Source organism: Spea bombifrons, chromosome 13 (genome assembly GCF_027358695.1).
Source record: "Spea bombifrons isolate aSpeBom1 chromosome 13, aSpeBom1.2.pri, whole genome shotgun sequence".
Classification (NCBI taxonomy): domain Eukaryota; kingdom Metazoa; phylum Chordata; class Amphibia; order Anura; family Pelobatidae; genus Spea; species Spea bombifrons.
Window position 1 is genome coordinate 17,032,424 of NC_071099.1, and position 16,847 is coordinate 17,049,270.

The 16,847-nt window shown below is 40.0% G+C and overlaps 1 protein-coding gene across 3 annotated transcripts; it reads left to right on the plus strand.

Annotated features, from left to right (window-relative positions):
- Positions 1 to 1,928: 1,928 nt before the first annotated feature.
- Positions 1,929 to 13,021, plus strand: SMARCE1 (SWI/SNF related, matrix associated, actin dependent regulator of chromatin, subfamily e, member 1). 3 transcript variants are annotated; one of them, XM_053453017.1, is made up of 11 exons: positions 1,929 to 2,004; positions 3,199 to 3,241; positions 3,783 to 3,826; positions 4,983 to 5,087; positions 6,749 to 6,829; positions 6,993 to 7,124; positions 8,639 to 8,810; positions 9,696 to 9,868; positions 11,219 to 11,320; positions 11,933 to 12,152; positions 12,358 to 13,021. In XM_053453017.1, the coding sequence occupies exons 2-11, from the start codon at positions 3,235 to 3,237 to the stop codon at positions 12,579 to 12,581; spliced, it is 1,260 nt and encodes a 419-aa protein (XP_053308992.1). In that variant the 5' UTR covers positions 1,929 to 2,004; positions 3,199 to 3,234; the 3' UTR covers positions 12,582 to 13,021. The 3 variants fall into 3 exon arrangements, with proteins under 3 accessions (XP_053308992.1, XP_053308993.1, XP_053308994.1); XM_053453018.1 differs by having other exon boundaries at positions 12,361 to 13,021; XM_053453019.1 differs by lacking the exon at positions 6,993 to 7,124.
- Positions 13,022 to 16,847: the final 3,826 nt, after the last annotated feature.

A 16,847-nucleotide genomic window follows, 5' to 3' on the forward strand; every position in this document is an offset into this window, starting at 1 on the left:
AATTTTTATTTTTTATTTAGTAAGAGTAACGAAAATGTTTCAAATGATTCCATTAAGTTAGATAAATCAGACATCTCAGCTCCCATTGGGTTATATTTTAAAGGAGATATCTTTAACCCATAAGGTATAGGTCGCATCGACCAATACATTTAGGTATGTTCAAACATGCGTCCAGGGATAGGCGGTCGTAAGGCCAGGCGGAGGAGCCCAATGGGCGAGGAAACCGGGTTCATGGTATAAAAGGTTGGTCAAAAACAGGCAGAGGTCTAGGGCAGGCGTCTAGGTTCACAACGGTGGATCAGGCAAAAAGATCAAAATCAGGAAGATCACACAAAAGACGCCAAGGAACACTCACTCCACGGGCATCTCACCTCACGCGAAAAACAAAAGAAAAAAAACCCAGCACATTACAAAGTTAGCAGCGGGGGCTTTCTCTGTGTCCATTGTGCAGATCTTCCCCGGCTGTCAGAGAGGACAGTTCCCCGCAGCGCTCTGACAGCCGGAGGGTGTATGCACGATGGACGCAGACAACCCCCGCTGCTAACGGCGCCTCCTTCTGGCTGCAGCGGAAGTTGTCTACACAAATCGCGTAGAGCTCTACACGCTGCCCGGACTACGCACCGGGGACTCAGAAGCACCTCTATGATATGTTTTTTAACCCCCCTTAATGCCACGCTGCCTCCAGATAAGCGTTTTAACCCCCTTTATGCCACTCTGCCTCCTGAAATGCCTTATACCTCCCTATATGCCACTCTGCCCCATAATATGCCTTTTAACCCCCTAAATGCCAGGGGCATTTCTGGAGGCAGAGTGGCACATAGGGGGTTAAAAGGCACATCATGGGGCACAGTGGCAATTAGAGGGTTAAAAGGCATATCATGGGGCACAGTGGCATTTAGAGGGTTAAAAGGCATATCATGGGGCACAGTGGCATTTAGAGGGTTAAAAGGCATATTATGGTGCACAGTGGCATATAGGGGGTATAAGGCATTTCTGGGGCAGAGTGGCAAGCCTGGGGGCAGGTTGGAAAATTAAAGGAAATAAAAACAAAATATTTTCCTCAATCATTGCTTTTATATAAAAAAAAATAGTTTACATGAATTAACATTTACTGGTAAAACTTTTTTCCTGTAGGGTCGTCTTATATTTAGGCTTTTTCTTTTATTCCCCCCTAAATTAATATTCAGATTTTGGGGGGCCGTTTTATAATCAAGCAAATACGGTATACCTATATACGTACATAAAAACATGTATCCATGGTGACCATATATGAATAATTACCCCAAGCAGACATTGAGTAAACTGTGAAGGCCCTTTTAAGTATCGCTATTTCATGAAATATTATTTTAATCAAAAATAGCAATTCTTCATGTACTACCTGACATTTTATTTTGCCCACAATATTGTTGCTGAAAACATGGTTACATTAAACAATGCAAAACAATAATAAAATGCACGTTTTCTTTGGATTTTTGTTTTTCATTTCATTATTTGAGTTGTTTGTTTGTTTGTTTGTTTGTTTGTCTGTTTGTCTGTGATTATTGTTTCACACCGGACGGCTACAAACTGGCGTCAATCTCCCAAGGGAACGTAGCATCGCTCTCCACACCATAGATTCGCCACATACATTATAACCTACGATGATGAAAGGTAGATGAGTAAATAGCAACCGGGGAAAATACATATGCATGTGCCGACCGTGTCTTTATAACATAGTTATTTAAACCAATACTAATAATATTAATAATATTACTATAAAATAGTAATAATATTATTTTCAATAATATTGGAAGCCGATGCATGTGGTCATTCTGAATGTGAAAGGTGAGCGTAGCTATTTGTTTACTTTGTAACGTGCTGGGTTTTTTTTCTTTTGTTTTTCGCGTGTATGTGTGGCGAATGTGCGGGGTTACAGTGTAGAAAGTGCTGCGGCGGAAGTACAGACGGATTGTAGTTCCTTTGAGAGGAACAAAGAGGAGAGCTGAGGGGCGAGTGGAGCGTGAGGTGAGATGGCCGTGGAGCGGAAAGAGGGTATACTGGTGGGGGACTCATGTGGGGTGCGGGTAAATGTGGGTATAAACTGAACGAGGGTATGTTACGTGGGGATAAATGACCGAATGTATTTGACCACGGAGGCTTTGCGGCCTAGTACAATGGGGCTCTTTCAGCTGCACGGCTCGCAATAATAGGGGGGTGTTGGATGCATCAGAGATTGTATAATGCGGTCTGGGAAATTCCTGTGTTATCTCTGTTATAACATACAGGGGGTATCGTTTAAGTTCTTTAAAGATATCTCTACCCCTCTCATTCGTTTAGGCCTCGTACGGGTATTCGTGTAAATCCTTCTTGCAGTAAATATTTTATACGAATGTTTCAACAACTGATACTTTGATTCGAAATCATTGCCGAGCTACATCCTTTCCTGGCATGTTCAGGGTTGCATTAAAAGCCTGTTATCTATAGTATAACCTATACACACTCAGACATATTTGTCTTACCGTTATGGTGGGTTTGCTGTGAGGGAAAGGTTATGTATCTATGCTTATGTGTGCTTTTCCTTTATCAACTAGCTTTGGGCCTCAATGGGTTAACTTTCTATAGCATATGTGTGCAAGTGAGTTTTTAATGGGCCTCCTTTGCTAATTCTTATGAAGGCTTTTCCCTGGTGGGACTCTTTTGCCACTTATTTGGTCTTCTATATTACATAATTCCATTGTTTATGTGGCTTAAATATCAGTGGTTAACATGCAGATCTAGCCCTTGTTTCAGGGGTAATGCGTCTGGTTATTCGGGGGTGCTGATTTACTAAAGTGGGAGTTTGTGGTAAAGTTGAACAATGAAGCTACCTGATAGTACAATAAAGAGGTAATGATAGTGAACGTCTGCAAGTATAGTTGGCCCTGCACAATGTATAGCTGGCTGGTGAGATCTCATTGTTTGAACCATGCATTATACAGGGCGAGTTGGGCCCTGTATAATGCATGGTTCAAACAATGTCACCTTCCAGTTTTCCATGCCCTTTGTAATGCATAGTGAAGTCTGAATTGAACTCAAACCTGCCACGGTTCATCGTTCAGTATCTGTCACTTTTTAAGTCACCAGCAAATTTGTTTTCATACTTTTAGGGTAACGGAGGATTGTCTAGATACCAGTTTATAGGTGGGCAGTGCATCTAATGTCATTATGTTTCTATTACAGATTCTATGTCAGCAGTCTGAAAAATAACCTGCAAAAATGTCGAGTAAGTGACACGTGTGACTTGGGAAGATTTGTTTCTACAGTTTTTAATAAATATATACCATTGGTATCAAAAATAGTTTGCTGCCCTGTTTCATTCGATATGGGTCCTGCAGTATAACTTCCATATGGCAGAGATGATTGGCAGATGAGGCATAACATATTTTTTTAAAGTGGTCCTGTAGGTGATGCCAGTGGAATTGTCAGCCAAGTTGCGTATCATTCATGTAAATCTAAAATATTCCTTGAGTATAGCATGCCCTCATTTGCCCATTAATTCAGAAGAAATTCTCAGCATAGAGGTGAATGATAGAACTTCATATATAATAATAATAATAATTGTATTGTTAGTAGATCTTGGCTGCTATTGTTATACTGAAAGTGGATCTCCTGTCTCGTTACGGGCTGCCTTAAGCAGCAAGAATACTGCGCTCTCTCTGTGCTAATCGACGTAAGAATGTGACAATACTTTGATGCGTTCTCGCTCAGCCATCTAATCATAAAGGTTTTCACAAGATGCTTATATGAATCTTTATTTTAAACAGAAAGACCGTCCTACGCTCCGCCCCCTGCTCCGGCTCCAACAACAGTGAGTTTAAAACTTTATTTGTAAACACTGAATTTGCTACATTGTAATTGTGAGTTTCATCAAATGTAACCCAGGTTTTTATTCCATAAGACTGATCGAGGGACAGCAAGTTGGATTGCATTTATTCTAAATGAATCTAGATGAGCCTCGACCTCTGTGCTGTAAATAACACATTGCTCATCTTGACCGTTTCATACTATGCAGCTGCAGCTGTGAACCCCTTTTACCCACAGAGATAAACGACGTGTGAAGCTGGTGAAATGGCTTATCCTGTACATCCAACAAACTGATGTGCACTAATTTTAAACACAGTTTTGTGGGTTAAAATTAGGTAACATTAAATTTACTTTTTGTAATGGGCAAAACCCAGCTTTGTATAAAAGCAAAATCCGCATGCCTGCATCTCATAAAATTACATGTTGTGTCTGTCCGGTGTGTGTGCCGCCATTTTATGTGCTTTCTTCCTTCTGCAGTATGGGTAATATTGATCCGTATTTTCATTAGTCCCCCATTCCTCTTTCAATCAGAAATTGTGTGAGAATTTTGAAAACAATGAAACATTTTCAGTATTCCCCCCTAATAGATTTTCCAGCGCTCAGTTGAACGTTTTAAAAATAGTGTTTTTTGACCTCTGCTCCACACAGAGGTTGCACCTTGATTACACTGCTGGTTACAAACCTTTACAACTGTTACCTGCAGTTTAGTAAGCCGTACATTATTTATGCAAATAAACCATGCAAACTAAATCAACTTTGACTTACTTACTTATAAAATACTTTATATTTAAGACCTGTCACTTTAAAATGGTATTCAATAGATACGCAAGTATGCTTTTCACATACCCATCTGACACTGCTGCGCGAGGTTCTGAGGTTAGCAAAGATTTTTGGAAAAGTATCTAACTTTTCACTGGTATACAGCTCCTAAACCAAAATATACATTCAGCTATTTAAATCGCATATTCACAAATTTCTATGTAGTAAAATATCAATTATGGTGCATTCCACAGCTGCTTCTACATACCATGAGCATACCATTTCATTTTTTTTTGTTTTAGATATCAGCTTTCTTGGATTTTTTTATGATTATTTTATCTTCCCTTGTTGGAGCTCATTTCTCATTCGTGTTTTTTTTTTGTCTCATTTGTTTCCATCAGCAAATGCCCAGCACACCAGGGTTTGTGGGATACAATCCATACAGCCATCTTGCCTACAACAACTACAGGCTGGGAGGGAACCCAGGGAGCAACAGCAGGGCCACGGTAGGAGAACCAACCAATACATCACTGGGCATCTCACAGCCTTATGGGCAGAAGACGGTCTTTAGTATTTAGGGGTGCAGATAACCAGGCATGTTTCTGCAGCACAACTGAGTTCTACTGTAGTATGCCTTTGTTTACTTATTATAGGATCGCCCTACTCCTTGCTTCCAATAGGAAGCAAAGTGGTAACTCTTCTTCTACCAGAGACCTACTTGGTATCTACAAATTAAATCATGCATGTGGTGTTTATCAGCAGCAGTCTGCACACAAACATTTGTTTTATGGCAAAGCTTTTTCCTACCTTCTCCTGGAATACATTGACAAAATCTGTTCTAATCAAGACTAGAGAGTAATGGGAAATTATTTATTGTTTTATATAGCGCCATCAAGTTCCGTAGCGCTGTACAATGGAAATAAGATGAAGTGGTTTTTCACCACAGATCTTAATTCGTATCTGGAAAGGATCAGGACAACCCTTTAAAAACAAATCGTAAACTGTATTTTAATTTAGTTATTGTTTTAAGGTAGGCCAGCTAGGTGTAGTTCCACCTTTGGGAAATCTATGAATATCGGGGCTTAACGTGTAAGTCATGTTTTACGGAGAATGGTACAGTGCTGATTTCCGTATACATTGTATAATTTCATATTGCTTCCGTCACTTAAATGTTATCTTTTTTTTCTGTGTGATATTAACTGTTTTATAAGTTGAATAACTGTTTTAAATGTATCATAACAAAGGAATTTGTTTTGCTCAGTAATTATGATTAGTGAAATGATAAAAAAAAACGCATAGAAATTTCTATAGTAAGTGAATTCAAGAAACTGAGAAACCGTGTACTAAATGAAAGGGCAGGGTACAGGGGATGCCAAGACTGTCGAAAGGAGAAGGTTTCACTCTGAGGTTAGGGTTGCTGGATCTGTTAGTTGCCACTTGTCTACTTCAAAGTCGTCGGCAATGCTTAGTTGCATCAATTCATTTATATGGGGTAGGGGGAAGTAAGAAAAAAAAAATTAACTATTTTACATTGTTCGTTTCGTGGGGCGTATTGTTATCAGTAAATGACTTTGTATTCTGGCAAAATAGTATTTAATCCAATAATCTTTCTGTGAAGTGCATTCTATAGTTCTAGGTATTATGTTTCTAATGCTGCATTTAATTAGAAAATTGTGTGTTTCCAGAGTGGATGCTACAGCACCTTTATTTCACTTGTATGCTACTGCTCATGATAGGAGTGAAGTCAAAAGCAGTTCCACATGCGTAGGAAACATCGTTGCGTTGCATCGCTCTGCCGTCGGCCAGGACATCCTGCTTTAGCGCTCCGCCATCGGCTAGAGCTTTGCTTTCCCAATGTCCAGTTTCATTTTTCCCCCATTTGTCAGGCTTTATAACGGTGTTCCCAGAAGCTAACATGCTCTGATCTGTGATGGTCTTCAAACCTGTATGTATTAGTAATAGTAGGGAAGGTTAAGCAGAGATTTACAGGCACTTTGGAAGTGGCTTAATGTCTTGGATTTGTAGCTACAGCAGGGTAGTGGCTTCGTTGTGTGCAGAATTGCCCATGTAAATGTTTAATTAAAGCAATGTTGCTGTAGTAGCTCTGATTTTCATAGGAGTTCAGAACCAAAAGTTAACGCTATCTTTTTTTAATTCTTATTTTTAGGCTTCATCTGGAATCACAATCCCAAAGCCCCCTAAACCCCCGGATAAGCCTTTGATGCCATACATGAGATACAGCAGGAAGGTGAGTGAACAGCTAGAGGAACTGGGAGAGGCAGTTACATACCCCACTTTATCCTTAGTACCCCATATGGCCCACCCATTTGTTGCCCCTAAACAATTTATGTAAACATCAACCATTTAGCTATTTCAATAAAACATCTCCACACCCCAATGTCTCTGAATAGGTCTGGGACCAAGTGAAGGCTTCCAACCCTGACCTTAAGTTGTGGGAGATTGGCAAGATCATTGGTGGGATGTGGCGTGACCTAACCGATGAGGAGAAGCAAGAGTACTTGAACGAATATGAAGCTGAAAAGGTACGAGGACGTAGCATAAAAAAAGTAAACCAGAAAGGATAGTAGAAGAATATATATAAACCATCCCAGTAGAGCCTCCGTTGCCACTCTGTAAGCTTGAGCCACCGTTTTCTCTGAAGTGTAAGGGTTGCCAGTTCTGTTCACTAGGTCCCAGGCTGGAAAAGTTCAAGTATTTAAAGGATAAGCTAAATATCATTTTTTGCCACTACTTGTAATGCTCATTGGGAGTGTATTTCCACAGTCCGCTATTTTTGTTGTCTGTCTGTCTCATTTAATGGTGCATCCTCATTTAGAACCAAACTGAAAACGTTCCATAGGATTGTCGGCAGCGACACTGTAGTGCTTAAAATATTTCTATATCCCTAGAGGTCTTCTGTAGGCTTGCTCCAGAGGACACATTGTCCTTAGAATTGTTTGGGGACTCACCATCACTTAACCCTTTAATGTGCTGTACTCCCAGTAAGAATAGTCCTTTAATCTCCCACTTTAGCAAGAGGTCATTTGAGAGTTTTAGAATGAAGGTGACCATAAGTCATATTTGTTTCACCTAATATTATGTAGACCAGAGAAGCACAGCTGTCATAGTTCTAATGAAGAAATGAACTGAATAGCAGAACACATTGCCTTTAACCTTTTTCACTGATCAAAGTAAGATTTGTATTTATTTATGGCCCACATTGGTTTGCTTTGTTTCCACTTAGCTTCTATATGGGGTTGCACCTAAAGTAAACATGTTGGTGTCATGTCATACAGCCAGTCCAAAAATGTTTCTTGTGGAGATGGAGTACGGGAATACACTTCAAAGTATGGTGTGGTGACCAGGCTTAGTCAAGATATTCCTTAAACTACAACAGTCAAGTTAGTAGGTCAAATGTATAATCATTGAAGTCTACAGGAAAAATGTACTCTGAAAAGTGTGGGTTCTTTAAGTTATCGATAGTCCCCTTCTGAGCCATGTATAACACAGTTACGTTGAGTGGGAAGGCAAGCTGCAGAGATTGTATTTAATTATACTATAAATGCTGGTAAGGTGATAGTTCCTCCTTAAAACGTATCCTTAAGTCATTAGCCAGATGTTCAGCTTTACATTGTTTCCTAAACCTTCCTTCGCAGTGAATTATTTCGACTCAGAATTTATAACACGCCTAGCTTGTTCTCCACAAAAAGCATCCATGACTAGATCGTTAAAACAAAATACTGATGATCTACAAGTCCCCCCCTATTTTTTCTTCATTGATATTCATCCATCGGTGTATTCGGAGTCTGCCACCTTCATAATATGATAAACCTAACCTATGCAAATAAACTGGCCCATTGGAGAGTGACAGGTTGCATATGAGGTCCATCCTTTGATAGTGTGGGGTGGAGAGGGATTTTTTCTTTCAGTAAATTATCAATTCTTTGGCCCAGTTTCCTATCCTTCATAGCCTGTGGGAAATAATACTCCATTGAGTGCATCTCTGTTTCAATCTATTCTGCGCCTGTTAACCTTCCATCCTCTGTGTTTGTTGCAGATTGAATACAATGAATCGATGAAGACTTACCACAACTCGCCTGCTTATCTTGCCTACATCAATGCTAAAAGCAGAGCGGAAGCTGCTCTAGAGGAAGAAAGTCGTCAGCGGCAGTCCCGCATGGAGAAGGGAGAACCTTACATGAGCATCCAGCCTGCGGATGATCCTGATGGTTGGTGAAACAAAGCGCTCTGTATAAGAGAACATCTGGTGTAGCCATGGCTTACTTGCATCTAATATAACACATTTTTGTAAAACTATAGTTTTATTTTCCACCCTCTGTTGTCCCCTTTCATCTGTAAATGCAAATTTAGCACTTTAGTTCAGTACTAAAGGTGCATTGCATGCTGTTTCACATGGTCGCTAATGTTGCACGTAAGCTTGGTTGCCCCTTACCTTTCCAGACATAAATTGGCCATCTAGTGTCATGATTTGATAATCCCCAGATAAGGCTTCTGATGTATTACTGCCTGGCTCCAAATATGTTTGTAAAAGTATGACATTGCACATAGATCTATGTGCAGATTAATTAAAAGGCACCTCTGATCTCTGAATTTCACTTCCGTAGAACTGATAGAATATACTGTAGCTCCATCTAGTGCTCAGAGAGCAGCATTCTCTTCTGTACAGTGTCTAACCAGTGATAATCAGATTAGTCAGGTTTGCCATCTCCGTGAGGGAATATGAAGCTAATAAACCACTAAGAAATAAGCAGTGTATGTGGAGATTACTTCATATTTGTCTTGCGCTCCTTCAGATTAACAGATATGTAATATGACCCTTTTTATTTATTTTTTAAATACGTTTGTTTTGTTTTTCTGCTTTGTTTGCTATAAAGTTGCTATGTTCAAGTTGATATATTGTATCCATTTATCTCAGTTTCCTCACATTGTCTTAAAAGTAGCATAGTGTTAAGGGTAGGTCGGTTAAAAGTTGCATTTATCCACCATGGAGTCTTTCCCCCAGTGTACATAAAGGCTTTGTATCCTCCTCTCACATAAATTGGTTTTCAGACATTTCACCAGGGTCTACATCTCCTCTGTTTGGTTTTTTCCAGACTATGACGACGGGTTTTCCATGAAGCACACGGCAGCCGCTCGTTTCCAAAGGAATCATCGTCTCATCAGTGAGATCCTCAGTGAAAGTGTAGTGCCCGATGTCCGTTCAGTGGTCACGACAGCCCGAATGCAGGTTCTCAAAAGACAAGTCCAGTCACTCATGGTGCATCAGGTACAAAAAAAAAAGTGGCGGTAAAAATGTGTTGAATAAAGTAGATTTGTATCACTCTTATTTCTATCCAGTTGGCAGTCCTGGCACTATACTACACCTCAACCTTATTGTAAGGCTTTGTATCTGCAGAGCTTTGATACATAATTCGGCGAGCTCATCGGGGCTTATAATGTGGGGAGTTCCTAAATGTCACCATGTTCATTTTAATTATCTATTGTGCAGGTACAGCTCAGTCTGTCAGAAGAACAAACTCATGTAGACCCTCTGGGGTTTATTTTGGAAAGGGAGAGTTGGAGTTTCAACTCCCCTGTTTCATTGCAATGCATAATTCAATGGGTGAGATTTGGAACAGTATCTAATTTAACTATACATTATACAGGGTTACTCATTCTTTCTGCAGCAGAAGTTTGCTGGGATCCAACCTTGATAATGTATAGTGACTCCAAGGAGCTGAAACCGCAACTACCCCGTGCATTTTGTAGATGTTAAGTGTCAATGGCTGCCCCCTGTCCAGTGCAAATTACTGCCACATGCTGTGATAGAATCTGTTATCACTTTAGCCATCGTCTAAAAGGCTTTTATGTAGCAACTAATTCAGTGACAATTAGCATTATGATGTGTGGTTATAGTCCAAGAGACTGATTACATTTTGTTGGTGCATTTAAGGTGTTTTTCAATTGCAAAACTGGTCTAGACAGATACAGGGATGTAGTGTAATAATGTAAATTCGTGCTTAGTGGGAGCGTCGGCACCCAATTCTTCTTGGGTCTTAAACCATTTTACCTCCCTGATCTAGATGAAGTAGATTGTGTAAAATACTTAACAATGCTTCCAGACACCGGCATTGTTTTCTGATCTAAAGACATGTGTATTAACGCAGACTGACAGCATGCCTGAGCACGTTACAATGAAACTAACCTCACCCAAATCCATAGGTGTGGAAGGGTGCGACTATCCCGAAGCCCAGTGCTCCCTGTGATGGGGACATAGCTGACATAGCTTAAAGAAATTAACTATTTAAACACTAGTCTTATTTTCATCTAAGTGTGAATCCATTTCTATTTTGTCACTTGGCAGTACTAAGGATAAATGTGTCGGGGTTTTTTGGGGGTTTTTTCACAATACGTGCTCCAATTCATTCAAACGTATCTTACACTATTGTGAGAACTGGCTACTGTTTTTTTGATACAATAAGTAGGAAGCATGTGTTAACTGAACTTTATTTCATTAAGCATTCCCGCTTGAAAATGTTTTGAGGTGTAATTATGGCAAGAAAACTTGATGCCTCTAGAATTTTTGAATATTCAAAAAATGTAATGTTACTGAAGCGTTCTGACTTTGTTCTGGCAGCGTAAATTGGAGGCTGAGCTCCTGCAGATAGAAGACCGTCACCAAGATAAGAAAAGGAAGTTTTTGGAAAGCACAGAATCGTTCAACAACGAGCTTAAACGGGTAATTATTTTTTTTTTTTATATAGGATGTCAAGCATTCAGTGTTGAGAAGGGAATATCGAATTTAGAGTACATTTTAAATGATCATTTTCCCCTCCCGATTATCTCCTGCCACTGCGCATGGACGATATAGTCGTAGACGGCCAGCTCGGGCGCTCGCTAACATGAGTCTCAGGGAATCTAACAAGAACCCCTTAAATACATGTACAGAAAGCCATCCTATTTGAATGGGAGCGCTTTCCTGGTGCTGAGTGGATGGAGGAGGTGCACTACCGCTGCACTTTAATATGTGTTCTTTAACCGAAAGTACTTAAATGGTATTTTAATGCGTATTTTTCATTGATAGGCTACCTGGGACGGTAAACTGCCCCTGTAATGGTACCCTACACCAACTGCCGCAGAATTGTTGTGGCCCAGGACTTTTTCTTGTATGAACTATAATAATTAAAATCATTGCAAGAGCTGATACATAAGTTTGTCATGATTATGGGTCCTGAGGGTTTTATAAACTATTGCAGACTTAAAGAGGTGGAATGAGCCCACAAATTAAAGAGAACACATGAAAGGAACAATAAAAGTATCTGAAATAAACTCTTTTTTTTCCCCTCACCAGTTGTGCAGTTTGAAGGTGGAAGTGGACATGGACAAGATTGCAGCAGAGATTGCGCAGGCAGAAGAGCAGGCGCGCAAACGTCAGGAGGAGAGGGAGAAAGAGGCTGCTGAGCAAGCAGAACGTAACCAGCTTGCAGCAGCCTCCGCAGCTCCTGAGGAGGAACCGGAAGCTGCAAAGGTGGAAGAAAAGAATGAAGAGGAAGAAACCCCAATGGAGACAGGTGTGTGCAGGTGTTCCATGGGAGACTTGTCAACACATATGAGATTTTTATAGACTGCAGAACATGTACACACTTTTCTTCATAGACATTTGAGGCATGCTGACACTAAGGTCTCACTATATTTTGTGTGTTAACTATAATAAATAGGTGGTTTGAAGTGAATCATGCCATGGCACGTTATATAAAGTTCTTTTAACTTTTCCAGAAGACACTCCTTCCCTTCCCCCTCCAGAGGAACCCAACGACAGCCAGCAAAATGGTGAGGAGGGAACATCTACGCCAGAAGATAAGGAAAGCGGTCAGGATGCTGTGGATAGCACCCTGGATGAAGGAACAAGTGACAGCAACACAGGCTCAGAGAGCAACAGTGGAACTGTTGAGGAACCCCCAGCAGATGCAGTGGCAGAGGAAGGAGAAAGGAAAGACTGAACGCCTGGTTTAATTAAATATGTTTTATCTATGTGTAGTAGGTGGCACCCAGCAGATGGTTCGGCATGTCTTATACTACATTTCAGCGTGAACGTCATTGTGCATTTTATGTTTTGTAGGTTCTCCAGTCATTGGGTTTACCACCCTACAACTCTAAATGTGCATGGGTTCCACATTCCCTCTTTTATCACTCTTGTCTTGGGCTCCTTTTTGTTGAAGTTGTTGACCTATACAATCGGCTTCATTGTTTTAAGCTGAAACCAGTCCAAATGGAACACTGACTGTCCTTGTTAACCTCAACTGATGCCTAAACCCAGCACTATTGGAGGTTTCTTAAATGCGTACTTCTCAAAATCAATTGTAATGGCAAGAGAACTGTTTTGTCTTTTTTATATTTTTTTTAAAGTGCAGTTGAAATAAACAGAGCCTGTCAAACCATATCTTAGTGTAAGTTTATTTAATCAGTATGAGATCCACAAACCATACATTTAACATTATCATTGCACATCAGCAACATTGGCCTCTAGTTAGTGGCCAATACAATAAACTAACTTCCTAGCATCTTGTATCCACCATGAAAGGCATTCAGTACCTAATACTAGACCCATGATACATGGACGACTTGTGCTTTCTACATGTATGTACGAAGATAACTTTAATAATAGGGGGATCGAGGCTTTTAAGTAGTCGGTGTGCATTACCTTTTTTATTTTTACGTTTACCATTATTTTGTAATGTGATGCACAGGTTGCCTTCTACTTGATGATTATGGATACCTAAATAAAGCTTTTTTTGCTTAAGCTTAAATTCTAAGCTGCTATAATTTCTAAATTTAATTAACAAAACGATAAAAATCGGTCTGGCTTCCTGGGGATCTACATACCTGCAATTTAGCTAATAAGATGTGTCCTTTGTGAATTCACAATCCCTTGTCCCGCCCATGCATTAAATAATAAGGTCTAAAATGCATGGCCCCTCCTGTAGTTTTGTCATTCGACCTATAAAACGCCCTTCTGTAAAAGGGCTTAGAATGGAAAGAGCCACTCAAGTCCATAATTAAAACCACGTCAATCGCATATGTAAATGATATTGTAACGCATGTATATGGGAGACTGAGCCGAGCCATGTGTCACACTGAAACGACTGGCACTTTAATGAGTTTTAGCCGTTAATGTTCTGATTCGTTTCTGCTGACGGTTACTTATCCCAGACATAGTAATTAACCTTAATGCATATGTCATGCACGCCTAGTACATGCCTTTGTGTCATCGCGAATCTGCCAATTTTGGAATATTCCACAATTAATTTAAAATTGATGTAACACAATTGAGTTTCTTCATTAAGAGTATTCTGGATATGTAAAAATGTATCGCCTAAACAACTAACAATACCCCAATCAAAAGAACGTTCCATAGTTATATTATTTAAATCAATCATATTAGGTATTCCATAATCGGGCACAATTTCAATTCCTATGGAAGGAGCTAAATTGGACGGTAACAATAACGATGGAAAAATAATAGAATGATCCTTCTGACTTCCCAGCTTTTACACTAAAATTGCACTTTATTTATATGACCCAATGTTTTTCAACAAAATTATACTGATAGGATAATCATATACATGTAACAATATAGGGGTAGAGTAAACCCCGAAATGCCCTTCCCCAACCCTGCTATTTTCGTTGTAGGAGATCGTAGAAAAAAGCAGCCAATTATTATTCCTTATTTTTAGAATGCCTATTAAAGTATCGATATTTTATTTGGAACGCTCATGAATATATACCTGGAATTGGTCTGGTTCTACGTCCATTAAAAAGGCAGGAGCAAATATAAGCTCACGGAGTTTAATTGTGACTATCGCTGATATTCAATAGATAAATAAAGGCTCCAGGCACTCAATTCCAACGTCAAGTAAATTTATTATGAGGTCGAAACGTTGTTCTTTACCTTAATAAATCTGCCTGACGTTGGAGCTCTTGAGTGCCTGGAGCCTTTATCTATTGGATTTACTGGGGAGCTGGCCCTTCCTGGCACAGGTAAGCACCTGGGTTCTTTTGGAGTTTGCAGATTCCTCATTCTAGTTATTTATTGCTGATATTCAACACATTACAATGAAATCAAAACATTTAAAGTACCATGTTAGTGAAACATGACCATGTCTGGAAGAGGCTTGAGTGTGAGGCTTTAGAACAGGTTGATGAAGCTTAAGGAGCAAGTCATATTTTTGCCAGTAGAGTATGAGTGCCCTCTAGCGGTAAACTTATATATTCAAAAACACTAACATTTTGGATTTGGATTGCCCACAGCTAAAAATGGGTGAGCCAAGCCAAATGCTGGGCCCGCTCGATGGAGAAGTTGTTTTGGTCAGATCACACTCACATCTCTCCCAATGAGGAAGGCCATGATTTACTTATAGTTTGGGAATAAGCAAAAGCTAGATTCCTACTTTAGAACAGGTGAGGCAATCCACATGACCATACTGTATTTGGGCATTTCTGTGACAGTCATCCAATACACAACTGAGAGCGAAGATCGAGATATCAGAGGTTTACTAACCCATACTTGTCAACTGTCCTGATTTTCCTGGGACTTGAAAGCTTGTCCCAGTACTTTCATGTCCTGTGAAATGCTGGTGTGGGCAGATGTGTAAGGGCAGTGTATATGTGTGTGTGTATGGGCAGGCGTTTGTAAGGGCAGTGTATATGTGTGGGCAGATATGTGTGTATGAGCAGTCGTGTGTGATAGGTTCACACCTTCACTCCCATGTAATGTCTTATGAAGAAATTATTCTCTACTCTAAGTGATAAGTTACCAGATCTCAATTTTATATAATTGGATCGGTGTCACATTCAATAAATGAAGCCGTAAGCACAGTTATAAGAAAGGACTCAGAATTCAGATATAGTTATATTTATTAAAAATCACAAAAATGTACATCAATCCAAAATTAAGCAGAGTATTATATAGAATGCCTATTAAAGCGCACACACACACATATATATATATATACATGCATATATATAGTGTGCATGCAGTGTATGTGTGTGTATGGACAGGTATTTGTAAGGGTACTATATTGTGTGTATATGGGCAGGCGTGTGTAATGGCAGTGTATATGTGTGTGTGTATGGGTAGGTGTGTGTAAGTGCAATGTATAGGTGTATAAGGGCAGTGTATATATTTGTGTAAGGGCACAATATTGTATATATGTGTGTATTTTGACACTCTATCAATACTATTACTGTTTTGGGCCTAAAGGGACTAGAATCCTTCACTGTAACGCATGTTTACCCGGGGGGGGCACATCTAATAGTTTTAAATAAAGTCCAGCAACTGTGGATATGTCTGCCATGAACCATGTCTGTGCCATGTATCCGTAGTTAAAATGAGTGACTGTGGGTGTCTGCAATGTGGTCGCATATTGTCTCGTGACAGCAAGCTTGGCGTGTCCGTCGCCTTCCACTGTGCTTTCGATAGTTTGTGGTAGTATCTGTAGTTCATCTGTCTCTGTAAAAGGATCTTCCTGCTGCTGCTGCCTAACTCTGTTATTTTATTTAATTAAATTACTTTTTTTTAATTGAATGTATTATATTAGCTAGTAATATGCTGGTAATGCCAGGTGCCTACAGGGTTCAATCTCAGGAAACATAAGAACCTAGAACTTATACCTTCTACCTCTGCCCTTAAAACTAAAGTGTTCCGTGCGATAGAAAGTCCTGGAGGTGATATGGCAAGTCCTACGGGTAGAGGGGCAAGTCCTGCGGGGGCAGGGGCAGGAACTATAGCCAGGTACTCAGCAGGGTTACATATCATGGCATTTATTGTCTTTATTTTTTTTCTAAATGCCTGTCTCTTTACATTTTAGAATTCTAGATATCTGATACTGCCCACATCCTTTAGCTCTGAAAATGGGACACCAGTGACCCGTACAGATGCAGATTTCCTGAGAATGCCGCACAACTTTCACAAACCACAAGAAAGTAAGACTTCTGCGCGGAGCACAAAGTGACCCTGACCTCGAAATAGGTTAGATCGCTGCAGACATGTCCTAACCGCTTTGATAAACCACTGAAACTACCTTAATGTCACGAACCGGGGGAGCAGGTCTATTAGGAGCCCAGGTGCAGGAGATACGAGGGGGCTCTGTCTGTACCCCACGATGCATGATGGCCTGGGGGTTGTTACAGACAGTCGCAGGAATAAACCACAGACAGAAGATCAGGATTAAGAGTTGTATTGTATATGGTGGTACAACAATATTTAC

Excerpts from the sequence above, each read along its gene's own strand:
- SMARCE1 (XM_053453017.1), top strand. Across the intron at positions 3,827-4,982 it reads CTGCTCCGGCTCCAACAACA|CAAATGCCCAGCACACCAGG; the intron begins GTGAGTTTAAAA and ends TGTTTCCATCAG. Across the intron at positions 9,869-11,218 it reads AGTCACTCATGGTGCATCAG|CGTAAATTGGAGGCTGAGCT; the intron begins GTACAAAAAAAA and ends TTGTTCTGGCAG.